Source organism: Diplotaxodon limnothrissa, linkage group LG20 (genome assembly GCF_057381915.1).
Source record: "Diplotaxodon limnothrissa isolate DT_005_m linkage group LG20, D_limnothrissa_male_GT1.1, whole genome shotgun sequence".
Classification (NCBI taxonomy): Eukaryota; Metazoa; Chordata; class Actinopteri; order Cichliformes; family Cichlidae; genus Diplotaxodon; species Diplotaxodon limnothrissa.
The window spans coordinates 23078652-23095298 of NC_140615.1; the positions used below are offsets into that span (position 1 = coordinate 23078652).

At 39.4% G+C, this 16647-nt stretch overlaps 1 protein-coding gene across 1 annotated transcript; it reads right to left on the reverse strand.

Moving 5' to 3' along the window:
- Positions 1-528: 528 nt before the first annotated feature.
- On the reverse strand, positions 529-11933 carry frmd4bb (FERM domain containing 4Bb). The gene is made up of 23 exons (XM_085344197.1): positions 11877-11933; positions 10781-10846; positions 9929-10023; positions 9711-9803; positions 9413-9497; positions 9023-9079; positions 8909-8931; positions 8040-8123; positions 7281-7346; positions 6955-7012; positions 6783-6869; positions 5293-5369; positions 4937-5075; positions 4723-4864; positions 4337-4470; positions 4065-4181; positions 3286-3514; positions 3155-3208; positions 2912-3059; positions 2517-2684; positions 1520-2304; positions 940-1078; positions 529-646 (listed from the first exon to the last, which is right to left on the reverse strand). The coding sequence occupies exons 1-23, from the start codon at positions 11931-11933 to the stop codon at positions 529-531; spliced, it is 3021 nt and encodes a 1006-aa protein (XP_085200323.1).
- Positions 11934-16647: the final 4714 nt, after the last annotated feature.

The window sequence follows — 16647 nt, forward strand, 5'->3', positions numbered from 1 at the left end:
TACATTGCACTTTAAAGTCCACCATATTTTTGAAGGCGTACAACATGACCAGGGCTTTATGGAGTAAATGGCAAGGCCTTTTCACTCTGGCAATATAACTTTAGGAGGGACAGTATTGGTTGTTTGGTCACTTTTGTCCAGACTTAAATATCTCAGCTGTTAGGATGGACTGCCTTTCAGATGTTCATAATCTCATCTTGATAAGGCTTGCTAAGCTTTTATCTCCCGAGTTTCCTTCACTGCTACAAAAAGACTGAATTTCTGTTTTCTGCATTCGGGTGGTTTTAGTATGTTTCTAAACATGTAATAATCCTTCTTTGCCTTAATATATTAGGTGCATGGCCTTGATCATGATGACTGATGCATTTTTGAAAAAATGGAGCCTCAAAAACAGCAAAACACAGTGTAAAAAAAATAGATGATATATATGAATGAGCTGTACACGAATAACACGGATGACGACGGGATGTCTGAATGGAGACGACTGGCAACACGACACAAAGTGGCCCGCTGTGTTTGGTCTCACCCTTAAGTGCTAGAAAGGTTGTCTGATGGTTCAGCTGCACTAGTGGCCTCAGCGCCAACCACATCTACTGACTCACATTTTTGGGGCATTGTGTCAGACTCTTTGTTTTCTGGAGAATTTCTGCACACATGAGCGTAGAGCGTAAGCCAAGTAACGAGAGGAAGGAGAACAGATCACGCTGGCAGAATACAATCATAAAATAAAACCGCTCTTTAAAAGAAAAGCAAAAGAATGCAGAAAAATACACGTATCATCCAGATGTAGAGGAGCGGCAGGGTACCCGCCTACCATTGTGTTAAGAAAGTAACAATCAGCATTTTAGTTTAATCCAATGATTATGACTGTCTCTAACTTATTGACTTTATTTATAACCACAGCCTCAGTGTGGAGATTCAGTGAACTGAAGCATTCACCTGTTATGTGTGGGACTGCGGTTGTACAGGGATGCTGAAGCTCCAGGATGAGGGTACTGAGGTGTGTCAGGTGCATCAAACTCTGTCAGGCCGACTGCCAGCTGGTTGCGCCAGTTCCCTGTGCTCTCTGCTGAGGAAACTGAAAAGAAGAGAAAAGCATGAACACTCAAATAACGCTGGAGTGCACAATATCTCAAAAGCCTCAAAAACGATAGTATTTCTCTCACACAAAATACTATGTGATACTTATTACTTTGATAGTTTACAAATGTATATCTTTAAACCCACAAACTGTGTCTATTTCTCACATGGCAGCCTAGAAAACCCTGTGATAGAATAAATGAAACCCCTCAAATATACACAAACAACACATAAATAAAAATCCTGTGAGTAGGAAAGCAGCCTACGCATCCTAACATCAGTGACACTACATAACATGACCAATTAACTTGTAATTATGATTTTTTTTCATGTTATTAAACCTGAACAGCAGCCTAATGTTTCCCTAAATTACAAACATTGAAAATGATTTTTATTTTATTATTGACAATTCCCCTCACGCTAATGCGTTTGACTGTACCTGAAGAGAAAGAGGTGGCTCGGCTCGAGTGGCTGAAGGCCGCCGGCATGGTCTGATATCCCAAGCTGAGCTGAGAGCCACTGTCAAAGTCATATCCAGCCAGTAATCCCCTCCCTCCTTCCCTGTGGCCTCTGTTTCGGTGGTACCAGCCTCTCAGGTGCTCTGCAACCAGGGCCTTCTGCATGTTCTTGGCCAAGAGCTCATTTCTAGGCCCCTCTCTGGTCCGTGGTGGCCTCACTGTTGCGTACGGATTCTGAGAAAGATTATCCGCCCCATCACTGCTGTAGTGCCTGAATCTGTCATGTCCGTGATACCCATTCATTTGGTAGGATGGGTTGACGTTGTAGTGGCCTTCGACTTCATTCTCATATACATAGGCACCATTAGCATAAGGCTCCATGTCCGGACAGGGGTAGCCGGCAACATAGTAGGCACTGGGTGCATAGTGTGGTGAGGCCTCACATGAATAACTACAACCAGAATGGTGCTGGACCAAGTTTGGCATGCTCCCAGTATTACCATACACTTCTACTTTTCTGTGAAGACGATGCATGGTTGAGGTACGGGAGTCCAGTGTACTGTAGTGGGAGTTGGCAGCCCCGCAGTAGTCCAGACTTGACTGGCTCGTGTAAGAGGAGCAATCTTCTAATACCTCTGTGCTGTTGCTGCGGTGGGCCGGTGACAAGATAAAGACGGGCTTCTCTGAATCTCTGTCTTTTCTCAGCCGAGGCTGAGACTCCAGACTTCCACTGCGATGCCTGAAGCAATGAGGAGATCCCTCCAACCTGGGAAAATGACACCAATTTCAAAGTGTCTTTGAGAAGATCACGATTAAGATACGGGATATTATTTTTGGATTTAGGTGTTAAAATAAAAGTTAAGGTTTTATGTGAAAGCATGGTAGAAGGTTAGGGTATTAAGAGAAGCAAGGGTTGGATTAAATAAAGTAAAGAAGGATAAACACTGGCTTGGCAGGGCAGGGGAACAAAGATCACACCTGAGCTGACTGCTGCTGTAGGCATTGCGGGTCATAACCGGGGTGGGAGGCATGCTGCGAGGATCTCTAGGAGGTCTGGGAAGGGTTTTATAGGGACTACTGTGGGTGGAGGAGACCTCTCTTGGATTCTGGTAGTAATTGGAAGCCTCCTGGCCATCAACAGCTAATCTAAATGGGTGCAGTATCAAAACAGGATTTAAAAAAAAGGAAGTAAAAAAATGTGAGGAAAGGAATGAGGCAAACATGACACAACAAATACTATGGGCTCTACCGATGCATGATGTCATCTGCTCATTCTGAAAACAGCTTAAAATAAAATATAAGGCTGTAAAACGAATTAGATTCCACTCTACGACTCACACAAGCAATAAACAGTTTGAACAGAAAATCCCAACCTGTTGTGGTTCTTGTTGTGGTGATTATCCCGTGGAGATGCCTGTCTCTCCAAATCAAATTCTGCTCCCAGTGATCGCATTGGACTTAGTTGAGGGGATCCTTGGACTGACCGTGAGCGTGGCCTTTGACTGAGACTGTCTGAATCATCTGATTACAAACACAGTGACAAAAAAGGACACTCCTGTTTTCTGGGTTTGGTCATAATAAGAAAGCATCACCTGTGTTGTAGATGTCTGACTCACCATCATCCAGTGGGAGACTAGACAGAGAGCTGCAGTTTGAACGAGCGAGTTCATCTGCAGGAAAAGAAAACAACTTTGTGCTTGCTGTGACTTGATCTAACACATTCAGTAACAAATATCTTCCAACGTACCTGCAATGATGACTGAGGACCGTTGTGTGGGCTTTTTCCCCTTCTTGATTCTGTACTGGTTCATCTCATCCTCTATCTGTTGCAGTTTCTGCATAGCATCCAAACAGTTTCTCCTTCTTTTCTTCTTAACAGTTTTGCACAGTTCTGGTTCATTTGCGAGCTTCTTAGCCGCCTCCACAATCTTCTGCTGAAGGGCAAATCTGCTCTCCAGGTTTCTCAGGATGGGATCCTGCATAAATCAGAAAACGTAGGTGATAACCAGAGATAAAAATAGAGAGCAAGCATTCAGATATTCAGCAGGTACATGTAAGTAAATTAGAAATCACTGCCATTTGATACATGTGCTCACTGAACATGTTACAGAATAGATCTAATTAGAGTTTCATATCAGGTCGACCTAATTAAAATTATTATTTAAAAAAACGCTGCAGGTGTAATGCTCTGACTGCTGCTGATGTTTTCCTTATTATAATTTCATTTAAAAAAAATAATAGAATAGACTAAAATAGCGTATCTGTGTCTTAGTAGACAACAGAGCCACCCACTGCAGTGTGTAACACACAGTTGGGTTTGTAATAACGTAGAGAAAAAAAAACTGAGCTCCGTCAGACTTTAGCTGCGTTCCTCGCTCAGTTAATATTGGTGTTATCTTTCTGTGCAATTTGCTGACATTATTAGAAATCTAAAAAATAAAATCTAAAAGTGAAACAATTCCAGCGTACAGCGTTGAAAAAAGATACACTAATCATTTATGCTTTAAAATGCAGTTAAATACGCACCTCATTGTAGGGAAAAAGGTCATCTAACTTGAAAGCAGTGCCAACTCGCCGTCTGACCTGTGGTGGTCTTTCACCTGAAGAAAGGGGATACTCTTTTGGCAGTTTGCCGGTAAGCTCCTGAAAGCACAAAACAACAAATCCTCTGGACGCTTAGATGAGGTGAGTGCAACAACAGAAACAATTAATCTACCAGCAGCAGAGCAGCGGTTTATTAAAGGGAGTTTTTGAGAAAAAATAGACCGATATAACTGTAGCACAAAATGATTTCTCACCGCCTCTCTCAGGCAGATCTTCTTCAGCTCTTTTGTTTTCTTAGCCAAAATATCTTGAATCTCCTGTTCCTTTTTTCTTAGTTCAGTGAGTTTTTCCTTCTTTTGCTCTTCACTCATTTCAGAGTCTGCTGAACCTGGAAAAACAGAATTCTAACTGAAATTGCCAACATAGCCTACCACACCCATTAATATAAAAATCACACCCATGGCATGTGTACTGTGTGACTCCTTCACGTGTCACCTGTTCTTTTTAAATCTCATTCAGCTGAATGTTTATAGCTCTTTGTGACGATAAATCTGATCTGAAGTTACAGTTTTACATGTAAAAGCATACAAACAAGTTATACAGAAATGTGCTTTCGTTATATAAAATAATTATAACCAACCTGTAGATACCAAACTCCCATTGCTGGCTGTTATGAAGTTATTCTTAAGGCCCACATCACCCAGTCTGTTTATTTTCGCCCCTCCATGCTCTGTGAGGTCCATTGCAATTTCCTCTAAACTTCTTGTTGTTCCGAGTTTAGCCTACAAGAATGAAGAAAACGATGTAAAACAAAGAGCAATAAAAACGTGCAGTGACTCATAGCTGACACTTACTTTGCTTTGCTTTCTGTCCAAGTAGAACTGATGCTGACTAATAGCCATGACCCAAATGGTCTTGATTAAAGAATGGCTTGCATACCACGTGTGGATGAGTAGCCCCGTCTGCCCAAAGGTTCGTTTGGTTACTGCTCTCCTAAACAAACCACGGAAAACATTACGCTTTTTTGGTCACAGTTAAACTAAAAGTTGCAGTGAAAATGATGATTTTTTTTTAGATACATTTCTAAAGATGGATGATATCAGTGTTAAGAGCTAAACAAAAATGAAAACAACATAATAATCAACTTGTAAAAACAGTCATTGTAAGAATAGCAACAAGCATCTCTACACGAGGATCCCCCGCTGCTCACCTGTGTGGATCATTAACTTCTACGGCAAACTTTTTCTCACGGAAGTACAAGTTTTCCAGCTGCTTCCACTGGTACAGCTGGTGGTAAAAACACGAAAAACCATTCCCAATGAGAGAAAAGCATATGTGTTGTTCACACTCTGAAATATAGCACCTTGGATGTTTGGATAATGCGCAGAGTAATGTCTAGTTGTATCTTCATATAAAAAAATTCTTCATGTATTTCTTTTTCCAAAAACACCTAGAACACGATAACCATGATGGTCATGACTAATATCAAAAAAACTATGTTGAGCAGGTGTTTTCTCAAGTCTGTTTCAACCACAGTTATTAAAAAGCCAGACTGTAACATAAACTGTGATTAAAGTCTTGTCTACCTGGCATGCAAAGTCTGCAATAATGCAGGTGTTGGAGAGAGACGAATACCATAAGGGGTCGTCATATAAACACTCATCATTTCCATCCCCCTATCACCCAGGTGCTCACTGACAACAGCTTAATATGATCAATCCATTTAGGTTTCTGACTCACTGTACGTCTGGACAAGATCCGAATGAGACACAAACAAAAGCTTACACAGAGTTTTGTCCGCTCAGGTTTGCGTAAACCAAATAATTTCAAAGGGTGATAAATATTTAAGTCATAAAATACATTCAAAGTTGGCAAGACAAAGACGTGTAGTATTTAGCCTTACCAGAATAATAGATCCTCACACGTCCTGTGTGTAAAGTTATTAAGTCTTCCCTGGCTTTGCTGTCAATACAAAAACATAGTTTGTACTGTCTTCATGTCAGCTCCTGACTTGTCTCCTCAGGTATTCTGCGAACATGCAGGCTAACGCCCAAATCCAACCCCTTCTTTCTTTGACATCACGAGCTGACACTCTCTTTCCCTCTCGAAAGCGCACCCTGCAGCTGTCAGCTTGCACAGTTTTGCAATGCATCAGGCAGCGATGGATTGCATCATGTTGAGCAATACAGAGGTTTAACAGGAAGGCATTGCTAGTGATTTAATGCAAATTGCACTGAACCTTCACATTCTATCGTAATAGCAGTTCGGTGCATGTCTGCATCCCGCTGCACTGGGATGTACTGAAGTCACCTAGTGGAAGACATAGCTGACAAATCACTCATATGGGTGTTTCTCCTGTCAACCCACAAGCTAAAACAATACCAATGAAACGGGAAAAGCAAGTTCGCAATGTCTCCATGATTCTCCAGAGTTATTCAAAACTCACTAACCTCATTAAGGATAAGTGACAGCCTCATCTACACTGAGAGTTTGCTCTTTTTCTTTTCAAGTCTAGCCTTGTCTGGCACAGCTGAAGCTCAGCCTTTTGCTCGAGTGAAACAGATGATGCGTGAATTAACACACCGTGTGCAACAGCAGCAGTCCTTACACATGCCTTGTGCTATCATGTTCACAGTCAGATTAGTGGAGCAGAGAAAAAGCAGCAGCCATTTTAAAGATCGAGCTCCAGGGAGTGTTTACCTTCCGAGGTTTTAATTTATCCTGGAGATCATACTGGCCAATGCCCTTATAGCTGATTCCAAGCCACCATGGGATCCCCTGTTTATCCTGTAAGGCAAGAACAGAGCTCCTATGGTTGACACAGTTCCAGGTGCAACAGCTGTCATGTCATATTAATCACAAAAAGGCCTACCTTAACCTCATAATAATGGACGCCATACGTTGGCAGTGATTCCACCAACGTCAAATACCTGGAACAAAAAACATTTATTCAAACTTCCAGCTGCTTTTGAACATCTCAAATGTGGGAATCTGATCTCTGTTTAGTGAATCAGTGTGATCTCGCTGCAACTGAAGGGGAGCTATTGATTTCTATCAGATGATGAGAAAAGGCGTGCCAGAGAGGGAAAGGGATGGGGAGAGGGCTAATGGAGGTGAGAGTAAGATTAATGAATTTAAAGCCTAAAAAGATTCACTGTCTTCCTCTTACTCGTGTAGCAACACAATTTAATTACTTACTGCACAATGGCCTGTCCTCGAGAAACACCTTTCAGCTGCTTATAATATTCAATAACTCGATCCTCACTGTAATGTTGCATAAATGAGAAGGCAATATAGTTAGCCGGGGAAAGATAAATTGAGGTGTAAACAAATTGTTTTAATTTAATTGATCAACTGATTGTTAAAAGACGAGTATATATGGTATTCTACAAGTTTCTTTACACATTCAATTTAATTAAAGGAGAGTTATTATGTTTATTATCATGTTCTGTATTGGATGCTTATATTTAACAGTGTTGGCATGTATACTATATGCTATATATTAGCATACATAAACACAGTTTCAGACTTTTGGCTGTGGCTCTATATGACATAAGATACAGCAGCTATCCGTAATATGGTCATTTCAGGCACACAGCTCTGGCTGAGAACACTGGAGCCCCGCCCAACTCCTGTTCTTCTGTTTGTGAGGGGTAGCCAATCAGAAGAAAGCTTGCTTAAAGGAAAGAAGACCTTAAACAGAGAGGAGCTAAAATTGATTTTTTTTTTTCAGACATAAGGATGAACCAGTAGTGTCCAAATAGGCCCAGTATAATGTATACAAGGATCATGCAAAGGTAGAGTCCAAAATGAAAATATGAAGCTGGGAATTAGCATAAGTCTCCTTTTATTACCTGTAAACTTAAGATTTTACTAATGTCTTACAGTATTTTCTCTGTTTACGGGCTTTATGCACTTTGTTGCTGAATGTAAAAACATGATTTCCTGTGAACTTACCAGTATGCAAGAGATGGGTGTTCCTTGAGTACTTTGGTGGGAAGAGTAGGTAGTTTCTTCAAATCAGCTCGAGTGTTTTCATCACTAAAACGGAAAAGAAGACAAATGTAACCGTTTTGGAAGTTGATTTAAAAATCTTGACACAAGTAGTAATGAACCTTCCTAACACCTCTCACTGTATCTCTTTTATTCTAGTACAGGATCTGAACGCGGTGGTGTTTTTGATTTTTGTTTTTGGTGATATTTATATATATAATCTCTTTTAATCGACAAAGCAAATTTTCAAAATAGCTCTAAATATATTGGGATCTACCTAGAAAATACTATATTCCCAATACCCATGTCAAGTTTTAAAGTGAGTATGAAATTTGCCCTAAAAGTTAAATCCACCCTAAATCCCAGAGGAAATAGTGAACATATAACCACTGTGTCCTCAGAAACAGCTGTGGCCTTAGCAGCAACTATAATACAGAACATACTGACATGAAGAAATATTTCTACACCATCATACTTCATCAGCTGACCAAAACCAGTGCCAACATGCACAATAACATGCAGTATTACCTCTGAAAGCACCAAGTATAATAGCAAAAGCCACCACAGTTAAACACAGCTATCCGTTACTGTGTACATTGTAAAGGTGTATCTACTCTGCAATACTTAGCTTCTATCAGCACTCTGAGATTCATTAGTTGCCTGGTGCTAGCTGCTCAGCACTATGTGGTGAGCCTCACATAACACTGCTATTGATTTTTGTTGTCTGCACTGGAGAAACAAGTGACCCATTGAATGTCTTCGCTAAGAGCTTACTATTAACTCCTCCTGCTGCTGTTAAATACTTCTTAACCAGCTGATGATGATGCTCTTACCTTGTATAGTCTCCTTTAGCCTCCTGGTGATGAACAGAACATATATCTTATTAGATGGCATGCTTTTAGATGTGGCAATTAATGCATGTTTACGAGGCTATTAAAAGCACTAACCTGCAAGGCATTTGCAGCTAATTTGAAGACGTTATCACTTTCCACTTCAATAATCCCCTGAGAGACATAATAGACAAACAAAATAAAAAATAAATATGATTCAGAAGTGGAAGCCTGTGGAGAGAAAGCTTTCCAGATCCAAACATAGAATCTGCTCTGCGTTGCCCTACTGTAACCTCTGCTTATTCTCCAAATCAACCCCTGTATTATCCTACTCTCTTACGCTGTGTGTTTTACATTCCAGCTAGCAGAGTAAGAAAAGTGTGCCCTGCAGCTATTGTCTGCTGAGCTGAGGGTCCAGAGACAATGAATCATCACAAACTGTGATGAAAATAGCAGGATCATTTTGCATTGTTTCAAAATCGAGTAAAAATAAGAGAAAGCACTTACACTGTAGACAGCAGATTTGGCATTCAGGTAGAACAGCTCCACTGTTATGATATCTTTAAGTTGTGTTATGTTTTCCACATAAAACCTATGAAGGGTGAAATCAAATGCATACACAAAAAACCCCCATAAAAGACAGTCAAAGACTTTCCAAACACTGATTTATACCATCAGCTTTATCACAAATGAGTTCTATAAAAATCTCTGGATAGTTTCTTGACTAAACTATAAAACGCAACGTTAACAAAGTACTGCACCCTGCTGGGGAACCTGGGTTCTGCATGAAACAAGAATTTCTTACCTGACCAAGAAATTCAGGGCAATGGGCCCGGGCTTCTTTGAAAAGTCGTGATCAAGGACTCTGCGGTCCATCTGCAACCACTTACACTGGCCACTGCAAAAGTAAACAAACTGTAACATCAGAAAGCTGCCCTTTGTAATCATCTGCCAACATACACTTGCACACATGTAAAAATATCCATATCACTGAAAAAAAAAGAAACACTGCAATTTACATACTTGTCATCAAAAAAGGCCAGACCAAAAAATTCCTTCTCTTTGAGGTTGAAGTGGGAGGAAACCAAGTCAAGGAGTTCATAAGACAGAAGCTTCGGCTGAGAAGGAAGTCGTAGATATAAACAACTACTTTAATCAAAATTATACACAATTTTTAAAAGTCAGTGTGTCAAAGATACACTTGATTCATTGAAAAGTCTGTTGGAAATGGGTACACAGAGAAAAGAATAGTGCTGATGAGACACTATACTATTTGATGGTAAATAGACAGCGTTTATATGACACCTTCTTGGTGTTACTGACCACTCATAGTGGTTTACACACAATTTCACAAGGACACTGACATCCAGACCTGAGTATCAAACCACAATCCTGAGGAACCCTGCATTTGCTATGCCCTGGCTGTTTTCACAGTACAGATATTTAGCTTATTTAGCTAAAGAGGGAGTCCAACTGCTCAGGGAACATGCAATAAATTGGAGTTTGTCCACTTGGGGGCAGCGGAAAATAAGTTGTGAACACACCTTTGATATGTCATTACTTTTTAAGGAAAATTTTAGTTGACAGTTGTGACTCTTTTGGGCCACCTGTACTATATAAGTCCACTTGTCATTACCTTAAACACTATTTCAAATTTTAGCTTCACAAGCGTAGGAGAAAAATATTCAGCTTTTCAGCTGCTAAATGCTTCATTATGTTCAGCTTCTACTCACTACGTTAAGATGATGAAGCACTCCAGTGAGCTAATAGGAACTGCAGTAAGCATAGGTGATTACCCAAAGTCCTTTTAACATTATGCATAAATATCACAGAATTCTTGGATCCATTTTAATTATTGATTTTAGTTTTTTGTACCTGAACCAGCAGCTCTAGCTTCCTGTCATCCAATAAGTGCACTTGGCACAGTTTGCCCTCAGTCATCTGTAGGGGGAGATAAAAGGAAGTTCAAGGTCTGTGAAAGCTTTCATAAACACAAGAGACAGTTATATCAAGATATTCATGTGTTAGTAGAATTTTTGTTTTTTTGTTTTTTACCATGATGGCATCTGGCATTTAACAGTTAACGTATTTACAAAAGACAAAGTGAGCAAAAGCCAAGGTAGTAAGCACAATGATCCGTCTCAAGGAAAAAAAAGAAAAACATGACACTGACGTTGTTTGTTACAATAAAACCATTGTGTCAAGGATTTGTTGCCATAGTAACCAAATGAGGGATTTGAAGTCCCTACATTTTGAACCTTTCACATTTAGCTTTTAGTCGCACAGCTTTTCCAACAAAATCATTTTTTTATGAGTATTTTTATTTCTTGTTGCTTTGTGCCACTTACCAAGATCAACTTCTGTTTTACAATTACTGCAAATTTACAAAATCTCACACATTACTTCTTTACGTCAAGCTTATACAACACTAATATAACTCTTAAATACAACATATATTAGAATAAAAGTCCTACAGGGCATTTTCTCTGAATGATGACTTGATACATTCTTGGATAATTATAAAGATTTCAAATGAAATCTAATTACATTTTTTACCATCTTGACAGCAAATAGAAATTACATATTCTTCCACTATAATTAATTTTCTACCTTTTTGCCAAAAGAGTGAAATCAAGTCCCAAACAGCAAAAATGTGTTCACAGCAAATCATAGCAAAACTAATTCAACTTCATATCATATTTTGACTTAATAGCATTTTTGCGCTTCAAAAACCCACCCTTATTGTAAAGATAAAGTTAAACTGACCTGGACCAGGAAACACTGAAAGCACTGTGCATTTGATAAATTAAAAACAACACAAAAATGACAGATTGAGGTTAACCAGTTTTTCAACAAAACATCCTCAGAAACTGAAAAAGGTACACTAGATAGATCCAGCGGCCTCCTTGTTTGACAGAATGAGGCTGATCGCAACTTCTAACATTTGTAGCAAAACACGCAGCTGCTGTACCTGGTAAACCTCTCCAGGGAGAGTGCAGGTGTGGATGCATCCCTGACTAGATATCATCTTTAATACGTTTCTTCTCGTGGATCCAGACCATGAAATTGTTGGCTCTGACTGAGCATCAGCAGCAGATCATCAGGTGTAAACAGCAACTTGTTCCTTAGGTTATTTGAGTGAGGAGCCAGGCCTCTACTGTGGGCTTATAGAGTGTGAAATCAACAGCTGACCTAAGGGGGGGAAGGCTGAGTCAGATGGCTGACCACAGTTTAGTACACTCTGGTTCTTAATACGAACAAAATGGGTCACACAAGAACTATAAGCGGTTAACCACGTCTATATCGTCTGTTAAGTCAGACTAATTCACTTTTATATTATTGTTATTTCAGCACTGTGTCTGTTACTGTCTGGCTTAATGTGAAGAAGTTTATAAGTAGAAAACAGCTTCTTAAACAGCCATGCTTCACAGAGGAATTTTTATGAGCAGTTATTAGATGAGCAGCTGAGAGTCAAATTCATTTGGGATGGCATACACTTATTATGGAATATAAATGAAGTGACTGGGTGGAGGATTGATTATTTTTAGGAATCTACACCATTAATCATCTGAAAGCTGTAATCAGTACAAGAACTGTTATTTAAATCCAACCCAGCAATCCCAGATAACCCTTCAGTTTTTCAGAGAATTAAACACAACTGAGATACAGCGAGGATTGTGATTTCAAACCAATGGTTATGAAATAACTATATGCACAAACCTTTATCTGACATTTCATGCTGTAATGTATACATTATTATGAGCCAGCAGACAGCTCTATGAGGTCAACCAAACGTAACCCATTCAGCAAATAAAATCAAATAAAAGGGCAACCTTGAACCCCGTGGTGCTAAGACAAGCACTGAACCGTTGTGTAAAAATAGGCATGGCAGACAGACATCAAAGAACTGTCAGTCTTTTTGTTTGTCTCTCTAGAGACTGGACAGGCACTGGCTGAGCATGGTGCCGCAGGCTGCAGGTTTTGCTTTAGTCTGGGAGCCTGAGGTTGGTATAAAGGCAGCTTTTCAGATGTATGCGTGCTACAATGAAATGTCCCAGCAGAGACTTGGAGATGGTGCAGATGTGGCCTCCGTCTTATATGCTGCTACAACTGTTAACAAAGACTACCCATGTATGTTGCGGCAAGACATTCAGATGATGAGATGTAGCTCCTTCTGGTTATGAGAAACTGAAAATAAATGCTGTTAATTTTTGTCTTATATACTCGACAGTGAAAATGTCAAGCTTGCAAGTTGTACAATAGCCAACAGGAGAATTTCTCTGCCTCCTGAGTAAACTGGCCGTCAGTATTTAATACATCACACTGGTTAAATGTCATGTCCAGACTCCAGCACATCTTATCTTAGTTTCCTGTCTTCATGCATTATTGATGAAGGTTGGTATCACAGACAAGTGTCTGTGTTTACATGAAGCCACCTGGTACGATTGTAAATTGACAGAAATTATTATACTATGTGCATTTTTTCCAAACTATTTTACTTCATATGTGTTGCATATAAACATAGGGGAAAAAATTATGAACTCCAAAATACAATTACAGGTACAGGTACAGACACATGAAGCCTAAAGGAACAAAAATGAAATCTGCCTGTGAATTCAAGTGGCTACAAACAGGATGTGACATCCAATACAATGTAGCAGCAAAGGGAAACTCACTAACTTCAGTGTTTTGAATTCAAGAGATCTTACAGTTCCTCTGTAATGCTATGACGATGTACGATCATCAGATCATTTTCTGCAGCTGAGGACTCTACTGACTTTACAGATAATCTCCATTTACGGGACTTGGGGAATGTTATGGCATATATAGGAAAAAAAGTCACGCCTAGAGAGCTGTGTGTCAAGTCGGATAAATGTCTTCCACTGACTTGAATCAGCATCGTCTGGGACTGAAGATTACAAGTCTGAAAGGGAAGAGAATCTGGGGGCAGGGGAGGTGGGGGGAGTTAAATAGAAGTGACCAGACATCTGTAGCCCACCTCTTGTCTTTACTCTGGGCTCCTTTAGCCCACTGCCAGCATGTCATACTTGGATCTTTAACAGAACCAGCAGGTGGGTTATGTAGGTGTCAGTGGGAAAGAATGCAAAGTTATCTGTTGCTATATGATAGTGTTACATATAATACTAAATCTGTGAAGTACTCTTGTTGATGACCCTTGATGACTTCAGAGACTGTCTGAAATAGAAATGGATAAATTAAATGATTAAAAATACATCACTGGAATCATTTGTTTTAGTATTCTCTGAACTCTCCTAAAGAAACAAACCTGACAGGATTTTTAATGAGTATTTATATCAGTCAAAAAAGAAGAGGTCCAAGCACAGAGCAGTGAACCCTGGTTATAGAGGCAGTGGGCCGAAGCATACAGCAAAGGATTATCTCCTCATCTGATATCTCACCATGACTCATGCTGTCAGTGGTCAAATGGTATCTGTGTACGTCTTCTCACAAAGAGAACCTGTCTGGCTGTTTGTGGTATCTGGGAAATTCAAGAACACAATGGGGCTTATGATATTATGGATCTATTAAAACCTGGGATAAATATCTATTTTTTTTTTTATGACACAGCATGTCTTTGATACAACAAGGACGGGCTGCATCACAGGGGACAGATTCATGTGAATGATGTCATCATGCAGCATGAATTTCTATTTCCAACCCATAAAGGACATCTACAGAAGGAGACTGTGATATATATATTTTTTGGCATTCTTACAAGTAGCAGCATTCTTTGCAGCAGGGTAAAGCTGCCAGCAGAAAAGCTAACTAGCATACTAAACATCCAGGATAATCTTAGTTTCGGGTCCTGTCCTTTCATAAGCTCTTCAGAGCTCAGAGTGCTTGAAATTTTGTTCCATCTCCTATTGCAAGAACTGATTTTGACTAATTATGACTGTGTCTATTAAAAAGAAGAAAAGCTATACAATTTCAAAACGAGACAGCATTTGCATTTCATTTGATGGTGCATGAGTAAAATATAACTGAAACCTAGCTCGATGTGCTTGAAATCATAACCGAAACCCCACAACAATCCTTGAACATATTAATACGTCTGCATTAAACATATTTTTGTTGTATTTTAACAAAGCTATAAGTGCACAAGTCGTTTTCTGAAAGCTCTTTGCAGCTGAACTAAAAGAGTCACCTAAATAAACACATCCCATAAGCCGATGCCTAGTAGGTACCATACTCAGATTTACTAACCAATACAAAACAAGCAGATAAAAAAGGCGTATATATGAATACATATGTAATACTATTTTGCATGTATTTGCTCATAAAAGAAAAAAACAGCTGGAGCAAAGTGAACAACTCATATTAATAGGTGTATGAATGCCTGCACCAGTCTATCTAATAAACACTAGGACAGAAACATACTGCCATCTGTATCACTGCTTAGGCTTATGAATCTACATTATCTCATTTGTCTTTCTGGTCTAATATCAGTGTTATACTGCAGTATAAGCAAAATTATTTTTCTATACATGGTACATACATGAGAAATGGTACATATTGGTGTCTAATATTTCACCAGAATGCAGGAAATTAGTGCAGTAAAGCACTACAGGGTCACATAGACATAGACAAGAGACATCAAAAGAGCTTCATTAGAAATAAAAGAGCGTGGATATTTCTGGCTTAAAATCTGAGCTCGTTACTTTGTTGGAATATCTTGCTATGTAAATGTCAAATGAAGATAACGAAGCAATATTACCTTTTGAGATAGTGTTTTTAGTTTGTGCCCTTTATCTTGTAAATTCATTTGTTTGCCACAAGGTTTGAAAAGCTCTACACTTTTCCTAATCATAGTTTGCATACTCAGGTTACAGATATCATAAAACTATCTGAATGCAGAAATTCAGTTCTGCGTTTAAGATAGATCATAACAGAGTGTCCGAAAAAGCAAAGACTAGCTTGTGAGCGGTGAACATTGGTGAGGTTTCCTATATTTGCCCTCGTTTGAGGCTGTCCCCACTGACAACACTGGTATCTCAAACTGCAGAGCTTTTCTTTTGCAAACTACTGCAGTGACTTTCTGCAGAGCACGGGAATGTGGCACAGAGGCACAGACATGCATGGGTGGAGAAAATGGAACATGACCAACTTTCAATGATCTGGATAAAAAAGTAACCCTTTGAACATCACCATATAACAGCAACGTGGGCTGAGATGCAATCAGACTGTGTTTTGTTACCTTTATCTCAAATTAATGGCACAGTATGCCAAGGATGAGAAGATTTTTTTTGTTTATAAATCTATTAATCCATCTGTACTTATTCATAGGACAAACTAAGTCCCAAAACCTCACCTGCTGACCTGTATCATTTTGCTGCTCTATACTTTACCATATTATATCTATCAAATTCGGTCCATCTGTGTTAAGCATATCAATATAAGATTAAGGCCCATCCAAAAATAGGTCTCTCCCACTTTGTCTTTAGCACATTTCTCAGGATGTCTCAGGAGGCTATGATTCTTAAATGGAAAGCTGCCAACTGAGGGCTGAGACATTTTTAGTAGCATTAAATGCAGAAAAGAGCATCTCATCCACATTGGGCTCTCATACTAAGTAACAAGTTAGAAGGATGTGAGAAAACAGGTCGGTTTTTACCAGGCATCTTATGACACTTTTACCTTTCAAATCATTGTTCAAAATGCACAAACCCCACCAACTTTGGTGATAAACGACACAGGATTTCCTCTTCAGCAAATGGGAAAAG

Excerpts from the sequence above, each read along its gene's own strand:
- frmd4bb (XM_085344197.1), bottom strand. The coding sequence starts at position 11,933 with ATGATATCTAGTCAGGGATGCATCCACACCTGCACTCTCCCTGGAGAG. Across the intron at positions 4,865-4,936 it reads TGGACAGAAAGCAAAGCAAA|GCTAAACTCGGAACAACAAG; the intron begins GTAAGTGTCAGC and ends TCATTCTTGTAG. Across the intron at positions 4,182-4,336 it reads AGATCTGCCTGAGAGAGGCG|GAGCTTACCGGCAAACTGCC; the intron begins GTGAGAAATCAT and ends TTGTGCTTTCAG.